The sequence below is a fragment of the Opisthocomus hoazin genome, chromosome 4 (genome assembly GCF_030867145.1).
Source record: "Opisthocomus hoazin isolate bOpiHoa1 chromosome 4, bOpiHoa1.hap1, whole genome shotgun sequence".
Taxonomy (NCBI): Eukaryota; Metazoa; Chordata; class Aves; order Opisthocomiformes; family Opisthocomidae; genus Opisthocomus; species Opisthocomus hoazin.
The window spans coordinates 36710209-36728858 of NC_134417.1; the positions used below are offsets into that span (position 1 = coordinate 36710209).

Sequence of the window (18650 nt, forward strand, 5' to 3'; positions counted from 1 at the left end):
AGGGCAATAACTCTTCAAAAGTTGATTTGTTTGTCCTGATTTTACGGGGGTGTTTTCTTTTTTTCTTCCCTCTGGAGGTACATGGTAAATAGTTATTAGTCAATAGTTATGTATTTGTGGACAACCACTTTACGTAACAGAAGTGGGAGGCAGACTGTTTTGCAGAATTGGAACGTTTACAATGTACAGGGTGATTTGTAGCGTGGCTTTGGGCTGACTGTTTGACGTATTCTGCCTTCTGATCTAGCTGGGTGTTTCTGTATATACATCAAATGGACCTTGAACCCTTCTATCATTACTGTGGTTATTTGCTACATAAAACTACTTCTTCTCTCATGAAATCAGTTACAAGTATTTCACCCATTTGGTGAGTGAAGACAACAAAGATGTGGGAAGTGAAGTGGCTTATGGAAGACTAGGGTGAAATTGGAGGAGCGGAAAGATCTGAGTCCAGCATCCAATGTGAATTCTGCCAGAACAATTTTCCTTGTGCAAGAACTTGGACGTTCAGTCCCTCATGACAGTTGCATGTCAAATGCTTGTAGAGGTTGCATTTTCCTTTAAAAAATTTTCTGGTTCTTTTTCTTTGTTTTTCAAGAGGAAGCACCCTTTCTGGACATTAGTTATGTTTCTTTTTGCCTCACTTTTATTCAGTGCAACAATGCTGCACCTCTTCATCACATGAAACATATCAACCGTAATCGAGGAAAATGGTTTTTAGTTTTGATTCTGCCATGATGGGGGGGAAAAAAAGTGTGGCATGCTTAGAAATAGTTAGAATTCTTAATGGTACATTTAAGAAGCGGTCCTACTTCGTTTTTTAAAAGTAGGCTGCTTCCAGTAAAATTTGGTAATTCTCTCTTGTTGCTGGAATAGTTTCTGGACTGGAATGGCTCCTTCTTTACTAGCTAGTTTTGCATTCTTTCTCAGCACACAGAAGTGATTATACTCCTGGGCAGTGTGCAGTGATTTTTTTTTTTTTTTTTTTTTTAATTTTGCTTGCTTCTGTGTACCCAAGTGAACTTTTCAGGTGGTTCCCTTTTGCCTTCCCCAGCCTCCTTCCCATACAAATCATGCTTATTTAACTTTTTTGGGGAGTGAAACCTAGTTTATTTTTCTATGAAATTAATGTTGCCTGAAAATATAGGTAGCCAAAAATAATGAGGAAGCATTGATATCTTCTGTTGCCAGGCTGGGCATGGATGAGGCCACCAAAACATGATTAACAAGTTAAGAATGCTCTTCTTGAGCTGCCATGGTTGGTGTGGTAGGAAGAGGGGGTGCTGTTTTAATAAAATTGTTCTGACTCTTTCTGAACATATGAGTATTTTTTTAACTTGACTATCTTTCTGATCGCAGATGTCTGTTGTGTAATGATAAATGGAAATATATAATACTGCTTAAGACAGTTGTTAGCGCTTAGGTACCTGCATGCGGTTGGGTTGTTAAAAGCTTGTGGCAATATTCCAGAGTCTCTTAAAATCTGCTAAGAGAGCATTAAGGTTAGAAAGACAAAGGCAGAAGCAGTCAAAAGTGTGAAGTCTCAAAAGCAGATTTGCTCATCCGTAGAACTCGACAGAAAACACTGTTAACTTGTTTTAATCCGTGAGATGAGCTGGTTGGCATGCAGTTCCTCCTGCTGTGGGGTTGTGTTGAGGAGCAGGACAAAGCTGGTGTGTCCCAGGCGTTCTTGCCTTTTCTCTAATGTAGTGGGCAAGGCTGACAGACACAGCCAGAGGCTGGAAAGCCTGGCCAGAAGTGTGCGGTGGAAGGGAAGAAGGGAGGACAGAGGCACTGGCAAGGAAGAGCCTGCCAACCTGGGAAGGGGACCCTGAAGGCGAGTGAGCTGTAGTCAGTATTAATTCTCCAACTCCATGTGTCGCAAGCCTTCTCTCCGAAGCTTTTAAGAGTATTCCTTCCCCTAGGTGAGAGGAGTGGAGAGCATGGTATGAAGAATTAGCTCCTGCCTTTCCTTCCAGGCTCTCCACTGTCCGTCCGTCTTTGCTCACTCCCGTGCACCCGTCCTTGGACTCAGTCATCAGACTGGCTTGGGGCTGGCAGTGGTGTGCTTGATGGCTGGAGTGCGAAGACATTGACTATGTGAGGTAGTGTGGCAGAGCGCGTGCATCCTCCTTAGCGGAGAAAACTGAGAAGTGAGTGAGCGGAGAAGGGGGGAAAAAAAACAGGAAACAGGTTGGTCTTTGGGAATGTCAAGCACTTTTTAAGGTCTAAGGAGAGATTTTTTTTCTTTTATAAGGAGGTGTCTCCAGGCAGGGAAGACAGCCTCTGAACTTTAACACTTGCTACATCTACTTGATAGGTAAATAGATGGCATTAGGTTTGGGGTTCTCAGAATACCAAATTCTTGGGGGAGAAGCAGTGTTGATAAGAGGAATATTTGATGAAGTCTGTGAATTAGGAGCTCTGCAGTTTTGAACTAATGCAGTTATGTCCAGAAGATCATTCAAAGCATCAAACTGTTTGGTGTACAGGACTCGAGAGTTTTCTGGGGAGGTTTTTTTCTTTGCTCGAAAACATCCTTTGCTGTAAGTCTTTGCTGCATGTGTTTTGCAGCATTCTTCTCCTGAATTATTTAGACTACCGATGAGGAATGTGAAAGGTCTGATTTCTGTGTTGAGGTGTCCAGCATGCCGGTGTAGACACATATGCGCAGACATCCGTGTGTCACGCAAAGCCTCATCTGCAGTCGGTTGGGTTTTAGGGAATGTGAGGTGGAGTTGAATTTGAGTGTGTGTGACCACACGTGTGTATATAGAAATACATATACACCTACACACAAAAAAACTTATATGGTATTCAAATTTTGCCCTGAGACCTTGATGAAATTATTGTTTGCAACTGAGAATGCAGCCACTGTAAATCAGGCCTGAGTAACCCATAACATATTTTTAAACAACTGGTATGCTTCAGGGGCCAGAAGTACAGCGAGATGATGGAAACACTGACTCTTACTGCAACTGTGCGAAAGGATACAGCAATAAATAAATTTCGCAATGAAATAGGTGATATCTGCCATCTAAACTGAAGGGTTGCCATGGCTCTGGGTTGTAGCAAACCACTTAGCGATTGGCTAAAGATTGCATTTAGCAGCTTGAACCCACTGAAGGATAAAGGGAAGAAATACCAACTCTGTTTGTATGCAACACTAATTAAAGTAACTTTTTTTACTCTGTCAAGGCCAAGGTGTCTGGGCTGTAAATATTACAAAGGGAGACGGTGCACCAAAGGGCTTATAACTCCTCTTTCACTCTTTTGTGGTATCGAAGCATGGCTAATCAAATTTATATCAGGCTGCAAGCAGATTTGTGAAACAGCTTTAAGGCCCGTTGTTGCTGCTGGCTTGGTAGAATGTGATGGCACCACAGAAGATGTCCCCCAGTGTGGAGTGAAATGAGGCAATTACCCTCAGATAGGCATAAATGCGCTATTAGGTGGTTGAGAAATACATTTTTTCCCCCCTAAAACCCTCCTGGGAATTTATTGTAGTGCCTTTGATGTAACTAATTAGCCTGCTCAGAGTAAGCAGTGACTAACAATCTAATAACTGGCTAATGGAAGGAACTTCATCATGTTTTCAAACCAGGATGCTTTTGAGAGTTGTGCAAGAAGCTGAGGAGCTTTTCCTTGCTGAGAAATGCTTGCCAGCAGTAGGATCCTGTTGTCTGTGGTGGTCTTTCTCGAAGTTCTATTTCAGTCTCCTGGCTCGCTGAAGAGGTTAGGTGTTGGAGAAGAGCAATACTCCTGGAGATATTATGAAAGTGCAAAAGCTCAAGTTTTAGCCCTGATCAGCAGACTTGGAGCAAACGTTCTGGTTTGCTGGGTCTGTTGCGCAGTATCTTGCTGTCTTTACTGAATTTTGTCAGGTTGAACACTTTTTAGAAGGGGAGATGAAAAAGTAAGGCTATTTTTGCAAGGGATTGTTTCTTGTGTGAGTTTCCCAATCCTCAAGTAATAAAATCAAAACATAAAATTTACTATACCAAGAGAGATGTTTTTGTGTGCCATCTAGTTCTGTGAATTTAAAATGAGAAATAACATACTACGTGTTAATTTTGCCAATTAATTCTACCTTCACATGTCTCTTACTTCTGCATCAAGGCTTTCTTTTTTTTCCTTGTCCACTGGAACTACAAAGCACTCTTTTTTTTTTTTTTTTTTTTTTTTTTACTGCTGAGAGTCCCTTTCTCATCAAGCTAATGATACAGCATTTCCACATGCTAACAAACATCTCCAGTACGTTTTCCAGGGATGGACTATTCGCGCCCAATGGTTGGAGCATGTCTGATGCTGGAGGTGAATTCCTCTTGCTCTACTTGCACGAGTGGTTTCGCTGAATCCCGGGGATTAAGGTGCGAGTAAAGCAGGCAGGATTTGAGCCTTGTAGGCCCCATGAAGGTAAAGTTAAAACTTCACCACCTGCTCGGTACCTGGGTACTGGGTTTAGTGTTTCTCCTGCCGCAGTCAATGTCGTCACCAACACCTAAACCAGAGCGCTGGGGGCTGCGCTTGCCAGCAGTGTTAAGTATCGCGCAATAATCCACTCTGCCATGGGAGAAACACGTAGCCCTGGACTCAGGAAGGGAGAAAATGTTTCTCAGCTGTTCTCATTTAAATTGTTTGTTTTTGTTATTTTAAAGCCTGTGTGGAAACAGGCTGGGAGAGGGCTTGCTCAGAAGTGAGGGTCCCACTTCTTTGGAGTCTGAACTTGCGAGTTGCTGAGAATTAGTGCCTCCGTTAGCTTCCCCGAGGCTCCTGGCCCCGTGGGCTGCGGCTGGGCATTGCAGGGGCTCGAGCTCTGTGGATCGGCTGGCTGTCTGTGCGGCTGGGTGGCTCCAGGCAAGCTTGACCAACAAGATGCCCAGGGAACCTGGTTCGCAGCAGACAGCTTCTGCGGCTTGATCTGAAGTCATTGCAGTCGGTGGGATGGCTCGAGTGTCAGGTCAGTAACTTCAGGCATATACCCAAATGTTACTCCTGTGTCCCCCCCCGCCCCGATGTCTGGCATGACCAGGGAGCTGTGGGATCAGGTGCAAGGCAGCCCAGCCCTGACTCCTGCCCTCCGTGTCCACCTTCTGAGGGTGGGAGTCCTGGGACTGACCAGGAAGCTTCCACAGCACCCTGTGCCTTTGTGTAGCTTCCACAGCTACTTCTTGAGTCCCCTAAGTAGGATTTTTCTTTAAGCTTAAATGAGATTTTTAGCATCTCCCTGTGGGTCTGGTGCTGGGGTTTGTAGATGCAGAATCCCAGTTAAATCCAGTAGGTGTTTGCTTGTATGAAATTTTAAAGGTGTTGTATTTTACATAATTTCATATATGTCTGTTTAACTTCAGGCACTTGGTTTTAGTTGGGAGGCACCAAGCAGTGTAAATTCATCTAGATAATCAAGAAATCAAGGTAGACATTGCTACTAACAAGGCTTGATCAGATCTAGGTGTCTGAAAAAGTCTACCTGAATTTGAAGTTGCTTCGTACCGTTAAAAGGTTCCCCAGCAGTCTCGGAAGAGTTACGTTCACAGCTGGAAAGGGCTGTGAGCCATGTTCTGCTGATGGCAGTGCATCACTGACTTGGTGTTGGAGCAGTGTGAGCTCTGTGCGGACCCAGTCATGTCTCCTCCAGGTCGCTGAGAGCTCTGCCACTGACCCAGGGGAGGGCAGGAGCCAGCTCTGTTTTGGAAGTCGTAGAGACTCTATTGATGCACGGTGTTCTGGCTTCCTCTGTACTTTAAAAAAAAAAAAGGACTGGATTGAGCGGTGCTGTAGGTGCAGCAAAAGTGAAAGTCTTTCATTTGTGGAAAATAATGGAGGAGTAGAGTATTATGTAGGGATTGTCGGGATTGGGTCCGCTTTCTGCCTTGCTCATAAATCCTTTTTCTTCCTGTGAAAGTTTAAAGATGACAAACAAAAGAATGTAACAAGTTTCTCAAAACAAACAAAAAACAGAGAAGAGAGCTGTGTATTCATATTCCAAAGGTCACAAATCAGTTCCTGGAAAATACTATACATATGGTAATGGGAAAATAACTAAGCTGAAAATCCATTACAAACGGGAATGTAGATCTATACATTTTCAGTGGTGAGCTCAGATAATGTATGTTATTTATGAGCACAAAAGTCTTGTATAAGGTATGCTTAAGCATTGCAAATAGTGAGTACTGTACTTGTTATCTAACAGATTTTGTGGCCTCTCGTATGTTTGGAGTCTATTTTTAAAACCAGTTATGAACATTGTGCTTCATATCTGTGTTGGTGTTTCCAGAGCGCGTACTTCATGTGCAGTAGTTCCAAATGCAGGCAAATAACAAACTTCGGACCAAGAATGCCCGATTTAAACTCCTGTACCCACCCAAACCAAAACTTTGGTTACAACACGCGCTGTTTTTAAAGGCAGGCGCAGTCCTACAGATGTATTTCCTCCCGCTTTGTTCTTAAGGTGGCCGGAGAGTAGCGATCGGCGTGTGTGTGCAAGAAGGCGCAGGTACACATGTCCTAAGGAGCCTGGCAATTCTCCGTTGCATCATTTCAAGGAAGAAAATACTAAGTCTCAAAAACTCAGACCTTCTTAAATGTGAGGGAAATTGCTTTCTTACTTAGGTATCTATTCTATCAAGAATCTAAATAGTCAATCTTTTTTACGCTCCATTCCCCCCCCGCCCCCCTTCTGGCTCACAGCAACCTAAAATGCTACTTTTCTGGGAAAGACTGATATTCTGACTTCAGTTTTGTAATTTAATGATGGAGAGTTTCCTTAGTAAACCAAATTTAGAGTACTAGAATGCTTATCTTATATCCAGACCTTGAACATAAAAGGCATTTTATACCAGCAATTGTTCATTTAATGAGCAATTGCAGAGTGCAGGATGGTTAAGGGATTGAGCTATATGCACCATTATTGCAAGAAGTATTCCGAAATACCAGAAATAGGACGTAAGCTCTGATCAGGGGGACTGTGAGCACAATTACCTTCTTTTCAAATCCTTCTGTGACACTGCGGGAGGAAAAAGGACTTTGAAACTTGAAAGGAAAGAGCTTGCTTTCAACCTCAAAAGCTAGGAGGAAAGGGCTCTGAAATTTGCTCAGTATTCCCAATTCACCATTAGCCTGTTTCTTCCTTTAGCCTCAAGGCATTCTCCGCTTTTTGAAAAGATGTTAAGAAATTCAGTCACAATAGAGAGCCTAGTTTTGAACATGTTTCACTCGGTCCATTGAGGTCTGGTCTTCAGCCTTTGTGTGGGGTGAATTGAGCTGAGCAGCAAGCTGGTTGGGGAGAGGTGAATGAGCAGTCTCTGTGCAGTCACAAATTCTGGCAAAGAAAAGATTACCCTTGCCTTTATTTTACAATATGCATTCCTGTGCAACCCTGCTAGTGGCAATATGCGGAGCCGAGCTTGTGCTTAGGTCAATATGGAGCACTTGGTTTATAGCAACTCTTGTTAAGTTTGTCTTGTAATTGAAGCTGCTGTTGACCTTGCCTGGAGACCATTTGTAAAACCGTTTATTTAGCATAAACTGAAATAATAAACCCTCCTTCTCTTAGGCCGATTGTGATAGGGTGACATTAGTTTGATTTAATGATTAGCCGCCTGACCCCTCAGCTAGAGAGAGCCGCTTGAATAGGGAGAGTTCACTAGGAAGCACACAGGAAGAATACTAATGAGCTTGTTAAATTTAGCATGGCACCAACCACTTTTAATTCCTCTAATGGGAGAAGCGCTGCCTCTGAGAGAGAAGGAGGGAGGGAGACGGGGAGAGGGAGGAAAAGGGAGAGAGACGAAAAGAGAGGGAGGAATGCCCACGTCCCGGTAGCCAGAGAGTTTTGGTCAAGCGCAGAGCTTGGAGGGAGCGTCAGCCAGGGTCTCTTGGACTGAGCTGTAAGTATCTTGTCTCTTTTCTTACCCGGCCGAAGTGCGTCGGCGGATCTCTCCTCAGGCAGTAATGCTCTCCCCAAGTTGCATGCGGAAATGCGGCGATGAAACTTCATACGTAGACAGATTTGGCTGCGTTGGTGTTGTCTTGTTTTAAGCAGGGCTCTCTGAAGTGCGTTGAAGCTGATTTTTAACGTGGTGTATCAATAGATTTCAGCTTTTTTTAAGTTGCTGACTTTAGGAGGTTGGAAGTAAAAAGCTTCTACTTTGTCTTGGTCTACAACAAAAAAAAAAGAGCGAAAAATGTTCAACAGGGAAAGAAAGTTTAATGGGTTTTTGCATTAGGTTTTGGTTTGTCCTGATTCTTGATTTTCCGGGTAAATTAGCTGAGCAGTTAAAAGTGCATTTATTCAGGCATGCTGTCCAGTGTGAGTTTTTTGAAAAAGCTTGTTGATTAAACAAGGTGCTCTGTGGTGCTCAGGACTTCTCATAAAAACTGCTTCTGATCAGAGTAACGGGACTAAATCAGGTATTTCCCAGTGAATGGGAGAATCTTGGGTTAATGTGATCGTTCCAGGCTGGACACTTGTAGCACGTGTCTCTGGCTGCTGGCTTGTTAAGACAGAGTAGGGTGTACGTGAAGAAAGAGAAGCTTATGCAGATTGATTTTGGGGCCTGATTACCTTTTAATTTTTTTTTTCTTCTCTTAAACCACTCTCTTACGCCCACAAAAGGTGGGATGAGCTATGCTGGAGTCGGTGGGGTCCCACCAGCGGGAAGCAGATGCAGATGAGGGAGGATCAGCTGCTTTAACTTTGGCATTTGTGTGTCTGCAAGGTTTTAGTAAATCGGATGTTTCTTCTGACCTTAAAGCCGGCCCATTCTAAAACGTGAGCAGAGCGGCAACAGTTGTCGTGAATTTGGCTGCAGACCCCTTTGGCAGATGCCGCTGGAGAAGCGGGCTGTTTGCTTACATTTTTGCTACAGTCCCACTTGTTGCCATGGGGGACAGTGCGTTTCTGTCAATAATTTGGCGTGGCGCGGCTTGCCCGCGCTGACTCTTCGAACTTTATTGGACGATTCGGCCGAAACAGAAGGAGACCAGACAGCTTTCGGCTCTTGGCGCACTGGAGCGGCTCGCCTGCCGTGGCGAGGGCCGGCAGCGACGCTGCAAGAGGAGCTCCCTGCCCAGGGCGCGGGCGCTGGCACGATGCTCGTCGGGCCCCTGCCAAAGGCAGCGAGGCAAACGCTTAGCAAGAGGTTTGGCCATTGGATATGCCTTATTGTTGCAAAAATGCCATTGTGTTTACTTAAAAATCAACAAACAGACTTCTGAGGGGAATTTTGACATGGCAGACAGCATACAGAAGTGTTTGGCTTCTGACAGCACAGGGCAGTAATCTCATAACGGGGAGAGAGACGGTTGATGCAGGAGGAAAAATATTGGTTTTGGTTTTCCTTTTTTTTTTTCCTTGAGGAACCAAAAAAAAAAAGAGGAAAGCTTATTAAAACAAAACACATTTTTCCTTTAGCTTCAAAGTTACTGAAAGTAGGTTTTGAATTTCAGCGATTTGGAAAATCAGCTTGTTCCGTAGCAGTGGCTAGTACCTTGATTCATGACACATGCATGTTTTGAGAGGGAAAGAATAAAAGCGGAGCCTGCAGACAGACGTCACCTCCTTGCTGTATCCCAGGACGGCAGTTTTAACAAATATTATCTTTATATGGAAGAGCAAAAGAACTGAGATGCTATCTGATCCTCAGATTGATTATATGGCCCCACAAATCACTCCGGCTTGCTGCTTTCTGTGCTGTGGTAGCACGGGTTGGCGTGCTCTGCTCAAGGGTCTGTCAGCGTTTCAAATGGAGTGTAATCCCCTGTTTTTACAAGAGTTTACATCTCATCAGTGAAAGTTCACTCTAGGTTGAAATTTAACATAAAAGACTCTGGCTAGAGAAAAATGTGATGGAAAATATGAGTTTGGGGCGATTTTTTTTAAGTTATACAAGCAGCTTTTTAAAAACCTCATATAACTTTTAAAGTTTTAGACTCCCTTTTGCAGTTCTCTAACTAAAACCAGCTTTGGTGTAAAAAGTTGAAACCTTAAACCCTGCTAATCCAGAGCAGGGACTGGTGCCTGTGCATATTAATAAAAAGTAGAAAAGGGCAAGGGGTTAAAACTCTGCAGCGTTGTTGTCCATTGCCATTAACTCTTTCTCCTCAGACCCAACCCTGGAAATGCTCTGTATGGAGAATTACTGCTGGCTATAAAAAGAATTCAGTTCCTGGAAGATGCTGATAAGTCAGCAGACCCTGGTTGCTGTAATACTTGGAGACAGAAAAATAATTAAGCGCTCAATAGGCTACGCTGCTGGGTTTTCGTGTTACTACTTGGGAGGAGAGGGGGCAGGGAGAAGCCTGGCCGGCACTGCATTCAAAGCAAGGGTGTAGCTAGTTTATGCGTATAATAACCAAAATTCAGCTCCGGGTATCAGTGTGTACGGAGAGGGTTTCTAATCTAATTTGCATGAAGGCAAGCAGGTTGAGTTAACGCTGGTGTCAGGCTTGGTGAAAGTCTCCTGCTGAGTTGCTGGCTGGTGCTTTCGCTGTGTGAATGAGTAGACCAGTGCATGGTATGAGGGAAAAATCAGCCCTGACCTCAGATCTCTGACAACCAAAGTGCAATCTTGGTGTGGTTGTCAGCGATCCTTCCTTCTGTGCGGGCTGTAGTAGGCGTACCTTAGTTTTATTTCATAGGGGTGTTCTCACTTCCATTCTAGTTACCTTTTTTGCGCCTGGTGTTTAATAATCTGCGGTTCCTCATGTGCTTTTAGAACTGCTGAGCAGCTTTTGAAGCTATTTATTGGTACTTCTTGGAGATGGGTGGGTGTACTCCCACATATGCAGCGTGGCCGAGTGAACGAGGCTGTACCTGGAGCCATGGGTGTCTGCCCAGGGTTACAGCCGACCATCGTGCTCGTTTAGAGAAACGCCTCGGTATTTCAAAGCTGTAGTGCAACTCCAGGAGAGCATTCACAGTAGAGACTCGTGTAGCTAACAGAACCGCACGATGCGTGTGAAATGCACGTGGGAACGTGCGTCTGGCTTTTGAGGAATGGAACCATTTCACCCAGTTTTCAAAGGGTGCCTGTGGTCCCCGGGGGTTAAAATTCAGGTGGGAGCAGAGGGTTTGTTCTGCACCTGGTCCTGGGGCTGCCTCCCCCTTTTCCCGTGATCATCAAGAGTTGGTGGGTTTGTCTGTGGACGTGGGAAGGATGGAGGGGAGGAGCGTATTCCACTACCCTGCGCGGGCATCCATGTGGTGATGCCGCTGGAGCGGGTGGCCTCACCTGCGCCTGCCTTGAGCAGTTTTACCCAATGTACTGTTGCCCACCTTGCTTCTGATGGCTACCGCCTTGCCTGCGAGGCTCCAGCCCCTCACGCCAGCCAGTCCCCGGGGCTGGGAGTGGAGCTGGGCTGCAGAGGAGCGGTGGGTGGCTAGGTTTGGTTTCTGATCAAATTCTTGATTTACTGGGTTTGTCTTCTCCTCCTCTTTGTGACAAAGTTGTTTTTCGCCTCCCCGTCAGGCAGGCCCAGCTCCCAGCCTCCTTGCCCCAGAGGCGAGGAAACGGCGAGCCCGTGTCTTGTCGCGTGATGGATAGCCGCGCCGGCTGGAGTGTCGGCGCGTGGGTGTCCGTGATCTACCGCTCGGGACGGGCGGGCATCCCCGCGCCATCTCTCATAGCGACGCACGCGCCTCCTGTCGCAAACTTAACACCATGAGGAGGAGGGCCGGGGGGGGGGGGGGGGGGGAGAACTTCTCTTTATTATGTTTGCTATAAACGGGCTAAAAGTGCGTGTCTCTCTTTTTCTCCTTCCCTTCTCTCTCTCTTCTCCCTCGTTTTTTTGCAGAGGATGAAAGTCCTGGGCAGACCTATCACAGAGAGAGAAGGAACGCGCTCACAATGCAGCCGCAGGGTGGGCAAGGCCTCGGCAAGATCAGTGAGGAGCCTTCCACGTCGAGCGAGGAAAGGGCCTCATTAATCAAGAAGGAGATCCATGGATCTATATCGCACCTTCCCGAACCTGCTGTACCTTACCGTGGGACGCTCTTTACCATGGACCCCCGAAACGGTTACATGGACCCCCATTACCGTGAGTATCCGCTGCCGGTTCGTTTTGGGATGCGAAGGCTGTCAAATGTAATGCAATTTTATTTCTCGCCTTGCATCGTCCCCAGGGAGAGAACTGCTTTGTCTGGGGGGTGGGGGTCGAGGTAATGAGATCTATTTTTTCTGAAGTTAAAAAACAGGGGGCAGTTGCATTTCAGCTCAGAATTATCACAGGCCTCTGCGAAGCAACTTCCACAGGACATAGCATCTGTTGCTAATCCTCCTCAGCTACCCAGGGCTGCGTTTGCTCCACCTCCTTAATATGAGAAGGAAAAAAGCCTCATTAAACAAAGCGCAGAAGGACGATGGAACAGGCCTTAGAATCCCTCTTTTAAAACAATATTAAAGCATGGTAGTAAGAGGAGGAGGGACCATGCCTTGTACAGTGAGAAACAGGGAAGGGAGGGAGGGGTTGGAAGGTTTATTGCTGTGTTTTGGGGGGTTTTGTTTTGTTTTGGAGGTTTTTAGGGCTTCACTTGTGTGTGTGAGTACGTGGGCTGATGGAGTGGTTTTGCAATTTTCTTCCCCAGCTACAGTTTGCTGAAGGGAGGTGAGTGTGTGTGTGAAGGCAAATCGTTTCAACTTCTGAATTCCTGCTCAGGCATTAATAAAAAAAGTAAGAAATTAACTGACACTTGAACACAGATGTGGAGTGGATTTCTCCACAGGCAAAATATGAGGGAGTTAAGCAATTTTTTTTTTTCATCTGCTTCTAGTTTACAAAAAAAGAGAGAAAAAAAAAATCATTTAGCTGTGTAGTAATCAAGTACATCTTGAGGTGTCAAGGCTTGTGCCTTTTGATTATAGATTTATCACCCAGTCAGGATACAGATTTGCCATTTAACCTTCCAGTCTCCAGTTCCAGATGATAGGCTTAAGACCCACAAAGAGGGGCCAGTCTCCACTGGGGTTTTTTTTCCCCCACATCATTCAGAAATTTTAGTGTTGTAAGGCAAAAGGTCATTAGCCAGACGACTGATTAGTGAGGACAGCTGATTAGTGCATGTTTTTTTGTGAAAGAAAGTGCCAGGGATAAAAGCTAATTTTATCCCTTCATTAGTTGGGCTAGCAGCAAAGGGGAATGTTCACTCATCAGGGTGCAGATCAAAGTATGTCTCGCACAACCTTAAGTCTCACCAACCTCCTTTTTTAAAAAAGAAAAAAGATCAGCCTGATTGTTAATAAGGATGGAGGTGTTACGAGAAAACGAACACTTGTTGTCTTTATAGTTTAGATCAGTATTTAGGGAAAGTTTGCAGTTAAGCTTGTTGAGCTCTCTTCCAGTGTAGGCATTTGGTTTCTGTGCACCACCCTCCTCCTCCTCCCCTCGTACAGCCCTGCTGGGACCGTCTGGGGGAGTTACTCATCTTTCTGCTGAGGCGGATGTGCCACGGCACCCCAGCAGCAGACTCGTCCGCCGGAGAGGCGTGAGCGTGCAGAGCGAATGACCGCTCACGAGCAGCAGCGCTGAGAAATGTTATTTGCGGGCTGGAGGCACCATTCATAGCTTACCGTTTGTTGATGCGACTGCCAAATCTCACTTTAAAAAAAAGAAGTCTCACTGGGGAAGCAAAATAACTTCTCTGTAGGCAGTACAGCTGGGGAAAGGTGAAACATGTGACAGAACCAACCCCTAAATGAATAACAAACCTTATGGTGAATTTAGTGCCGTTTTGACCATCTGACCAGCTGCCAGCTCACCCCTTAAATCTAGTTCAAAGTCTTGTTGATACTACCGAAGATTCAGACTGAAGAAAATGGGCCAGCTGGTCATACTGAGTCTTGAGTGGTTTGCATTTAGTGTGTTTTGTTTTATTTTATTGAATTTGCCTTTTGACAAGAGTTCTCAAGATTCAATGAAGCTGTAGTGTGACCAATAACGCTAGCTAGTTAGGATGTATGGGCTACTAGAAAAACACTGGTGTGAGAAGTTGAGAGAGCAGCAGAAGTTACCAGCATATAGCGGTAGAGAAGCAGGAGATGAGTTAATTTTAAATGAGCAACGTGATCCTAAAGCAAAAATCTAAGTCACAGAATCACAGAAGGGTAGGGGTTGGAAGGGACCTCTGTGGGTCATCTAGTCCAACCCCCCTGCCGAAGCAGGGTCACCCAGAGCAGGCAAAGACGTAAAACGTCGGATGGGCAGACCTGCTTCACCGCTGCTATAGCGAGTTACACATTGTTCTCCCTGATTTATAAAATCCCTCAAGCTATTAATGTCATATGAAGAGCCATCATGCTTTTATTTACGTTTAATAGATGGGATACAGTAGGACAACTAAAGAGACAAATGTCTAGTTAGATTTATAAGCAAGCAGACAGGCTTACTGAAATTTTCATAGTAGTTGTATCATATATGTAAGACATGCTTTCATCGAAGTGGTGACTGTATTCAGGCTGACACTTACAGTGGTCCACGTGAAGAAGGCTGAATAATGTAAACACACCCCAGTCCCACTGTAGCAACAGGTGAGGAACCAGCAAGGCTGTCGTTCGCTTCCTGAGTTTCTTACCAGTTTTGCTGGGTTTATAGGTAGAAAATACTGTTTTAATTCAACGTAGTTGGGCATGTAAACACTCACAGTAATTCCTGAGTTTCCCTGTGGTTGGAAAATACAGACTTCTCAAGATGCCTAATTTGTGCTTCTATTTATACCCACTTTGTATTTAAAAGTGTGGGTAGGCTTCCTGTAACACAGGAAAAGGGAGAATAATTTTTTTGAAGGAGGACTTCTGTAGATTTTTATGGCAAGAAAAGAGAAAGAGCATTTAAGTCAATAGTGTGTGGAACGCATGTTCCCTCCAGGAGGTGCAGTTATTGGAAACAACTCGAATGCTTTGCATTTCTACATGTGAATATGCGTGTCTCTGTATGTGCGTTGCAGGATTTTTTGTTGTTACAATTTTTTTCCTAATTAAAATGACTGATGTTGGAAATAATAGTTACCATATACATGGAATAAATACCTCATTGAGGGGGAGTTTGCTCTCCTGCAGAGTGTGGGTGGGGATAATGGTTGTGTTTCAAGTGGACCAGCTTTGCAAGCAGCTGGGATGGAACATGCTGTGGAGCTGGCGGCCCTTTGGCACTGCCAGAGAGCCCCTCGACTGTTTAGCAACCCAGAATGAGAGCAGCCTCGTGCTTAGCCCATAGCCCTCTGTCCTCCAAGAAATAACAGAGAAAACACACAGGTCTAAACCAGAAATTATTGTTTTCTGTGGTTTTTTTTTTTGTTACGGATTTCTTAAGCACCATTTAAACAATGGTCACAGTCTGGGGGGTTTGGTTTGGGTGTTTTCTTTTGACGTTTAAAAAACTTTTTTCTTTCGAAAAGCTTTAGGGCAGATGACAAAAACGTTGGCGTTTCCTTTCATGTGTGACACCTTTCCTTTATTGAGGAGAGGAGGGTTACTGAGCTTAATCACAGTGTTTCTTAAATGGATTTAAAACCTCATGTTCCCAAACACTGATTGCAGTGGTAGTTGGAGCCCCTTGTTAATGTAAATTGTCTGTAGAGGTGGGGCTGAGGCAGGGGAGGTGGGGACAGCGACTTCCCTTTGTTATTCTCTTCCCCAGTTTTAATTCCCATGCAGATTTATGGCAGTGCTAAGACTGCCAGTCTCGGAAGTCATTCCTCATGGAAAAAATGAATCATTCCTTGATATAAAACATACTGCGGATATTCTTCCCTGGGTTTCACAGCTCATCTGAAGGAATGGTTAGTTCCTAATTAGTAAAGCCTGAAGAAGTAAAAAGCAGTGAGTTTTAGTTAGCTCTGATCTAAAAATTTGTATGTACAGGAATGGCCCTGGCAGGTTTCCCTTTCTGGTGCATACCTTCATCTTAAAGAGGATGCACTGAATGTAGCTGAAAGCAGGAACCCACTCTTTTTCCGCTCCCATCCTTAGTGGGGATTTATTCTGCTGGTTTTGAAGCTTCTGTATCTATCTGGGGAAGCAGGAACTACTACTGCACATTTCATAGGATTAACCCGCCAAAGTTATTGATTGCCCTTGGTTCCCACTGACTGTGCCTGGACTTGTGCTTTGTAAGGATCGGGCCCCTCATAACTGCCCAGGTTGGATTACCTGGTGTTAGTGTCATCTCACAATCAATTTGCAAAGTGAACAAAAGACGACAGCAAGGAAAATGCAGTGCTGGTTCACTAGGTGCACTTGTTCATTTACTGCCTTTTCATTTCCATTGACAAGAATTCCCCTTTCTTCACCTCCCCATAGAAAAGAAAAAAGGAGGAAGGAAAAAAAAAAAAGAAATTAGATTCTGTTTCTGTAAATGCAAACTGATAACTGGAAACACTGCCTTAAAATGCAGTAATTTGAAGGCAGTGACTTTTCATGGCAATGTGGCTTGAGCCACGGTGGCCAGCTATGTGCGGCACACTGGCCAGTGAGAGCAGCCCAGGTCGCCACCAGCAGATGGGCTCATGGAAGGGGGTCTCCACTTGGTTTGTTAGAGGGGGGAGCCGGTGGCCTGCCTTGTCCTCTCCCTGGCACATTTTGGGATTCCAGAGGGACAACCAAGATGTTTTGGATTGTCCCACATTGGGCACTTTTCTTAGCTTACCTCTAGCTTCCCAGCGTCACCGGGTGGCAGGAGCCCAGGACAGCTTTTTATAGAGGGTTTGCCCCTAGCCTTGCTGGAGAGCAGTAGGAGAGTGTCAGCGAGGAATCCTTGTAGAGATTTAGAGCCCCGGGGTCTTTAAAGACATTTAGGGGCTTTTCAATTTCAAAGTGAGTTTGGCCTCTTAAATACCTCTGAAACTGTGGGTCGTACTTCTTCAGCTCAAGCACTCTAGGAACAAAACTCTCCACTGATGGTGATTTATGGGGTGGTTTCCAACTGTTGTCAAGGAGGGGTAGTTGAAAAAAGTAAAATCTAAAGCTTATAATAAAACTCAGAGGAAGAAAGGCCTGTAGTATAAAAGTGAATGTCAGATTACTGGTGTCAGCTGAGCAACTGAAATGTTGGTCTCTAAAAAATGTTTTTGCAAACATGTTCATCATCTTTGGGGTAAATATCTAAAATGTAAGAGTATCTTTCAGTAGCCTCCAACAAAAAATGTTACTGCTCTCAAAATCAAACTTCGAGGCAACTTTAGCTTGCAATTTTGGAAGGTGCTGTAGACCTTGTAAGCCTAACAGCTTATAAATCGAAATATCTTCTCCAGGATGCCTCCCAAACGCCTCTGGCTGTGTTTGGGACGTTATGCTCACTATGAGTACTCCTGCTCATTTTACTGGAGCCCATCTGTGGAATAAGTAGGGTCTCTTGAGAGCCCTGGAGTTGCTGCCCCTGAGTGATGTTCTTGTTTGGAAGTAACGGTTGTACCCATAGATTTACAACTAGAAGTGGTACACAGAGATGTCCTTCTACTGGATTTTCTCTCTTGTCAGCACAAGATAGACTGCAGAACTTCCACTACCTGAAAGGCCTTGAAATGTAATGTGGTTGAGAAGCTGCAAGGTCATTTTTTAGTGGTTTTTTGCTTTATTTTGTTTTTAAGTTCAGGTGAATAGGTATCTTCAAATATTGACTTTTTTCTTGTCATTACCAGTAGTATTAATTTCAGCTGGAAACTGTAGGCAATGATACAGAAAGAGGTGATCCCATTTGCATGTGGAGGGTAGAGTAGGATATTTGAGATCTCTTATGGCCCTGTAATTCTGTTGGACTTCAAAATTTTTAAAATGTTTCAGAAAAGTAGATACATTATCTCTTTATGGCACCTAAGAGAATGTACCTGCCGGGCACTGGCACCCATACTGGGTATGGAGCCTTCAGAGAAGCAGGCGGGTGCTGTGAATCTCCTTTTTTTTTTTTTTTTTTTGGGTTGTTCAAGTGCATGTAAGCTGTGGGGTGAGGATTTTTTTTAAGGAATAGGGAAGATAAAGACAGAGGACAAATGCAAAAACACCTCTATCACAGATTTCATTTGGTTTGTCAGCTAAAGCTTTTTTAGATGCTATACAGTACGTGTTTGTTGTATACTTGCTTCGTGGAAGGAGACAGAATACACTGCTCAGAGCCATGGGATCATAGTTAAGAACTCTGAGGAGAAAAAAGCCAAGAAGTAATGTAATCCATCTCTTTAGCCTCAAGGCAGATCAGCTGTCCCTAAATCAGGAGGGAATGAAAAGCTTCTTCAACATTGCTGTGTCCCTTGATGCATGGACATTTCTGTCTTTAAGAGCCTTGTGACAAGATCTGTGGTGGGTTTGGACTGAGCTTGTGTCCCTACGTGGTAACTTCTACAACATCTGCAGCTGCAAGGTGGGAAGAAAATAATTTAGAAGCCATAAAAATCTGACTTGAAAAGTTTTGATAGTTTCCTCTTCCATCCTATGGGATCTGCTAGCATGTGGGAGATGTGGTACTCCCCATTGTTGTGTTCTCTTGAAAAAAACCAAACCGCCAACCCTCCTCCCCCCCAAACCCTACAGCCTGATGCGTAAATGTTATGCTCATTACTGCCATTTCAACAGGCAAGATCATTCGTTTTCTGTTTTTGTTAGTTAACAGTGATCTTTGTGGTGTTGTTGAGGCTGTGTGGTGCAAGGGGTTAGCCAAGTAGG

General features: G+C 44.5%; 1 protein-coding gene across 2 annotated transcripts in view; it reads left to right on the forward strand.

Moving 5' to 3' along the window:
* GLI3 (GLI family zinc finger 3) overlaps positions 1–18650 on the forward strand; it is a 196191-nt gene that overhangs the window by 40517 nt on the left and 137024 nt on the right. For both annotated transcript variants that reach the window (XM_075418582.1, XM_009943066.2), the window contains exon 2: positions 11797–12039. In XM_075418582.1, the coding sequence (XP_075274697.1) occupies positions 11797–12039 (243 nt within the window). The remainder of the gene's footprint in view (positions 1–11796; positions 12040–18650) is intronic.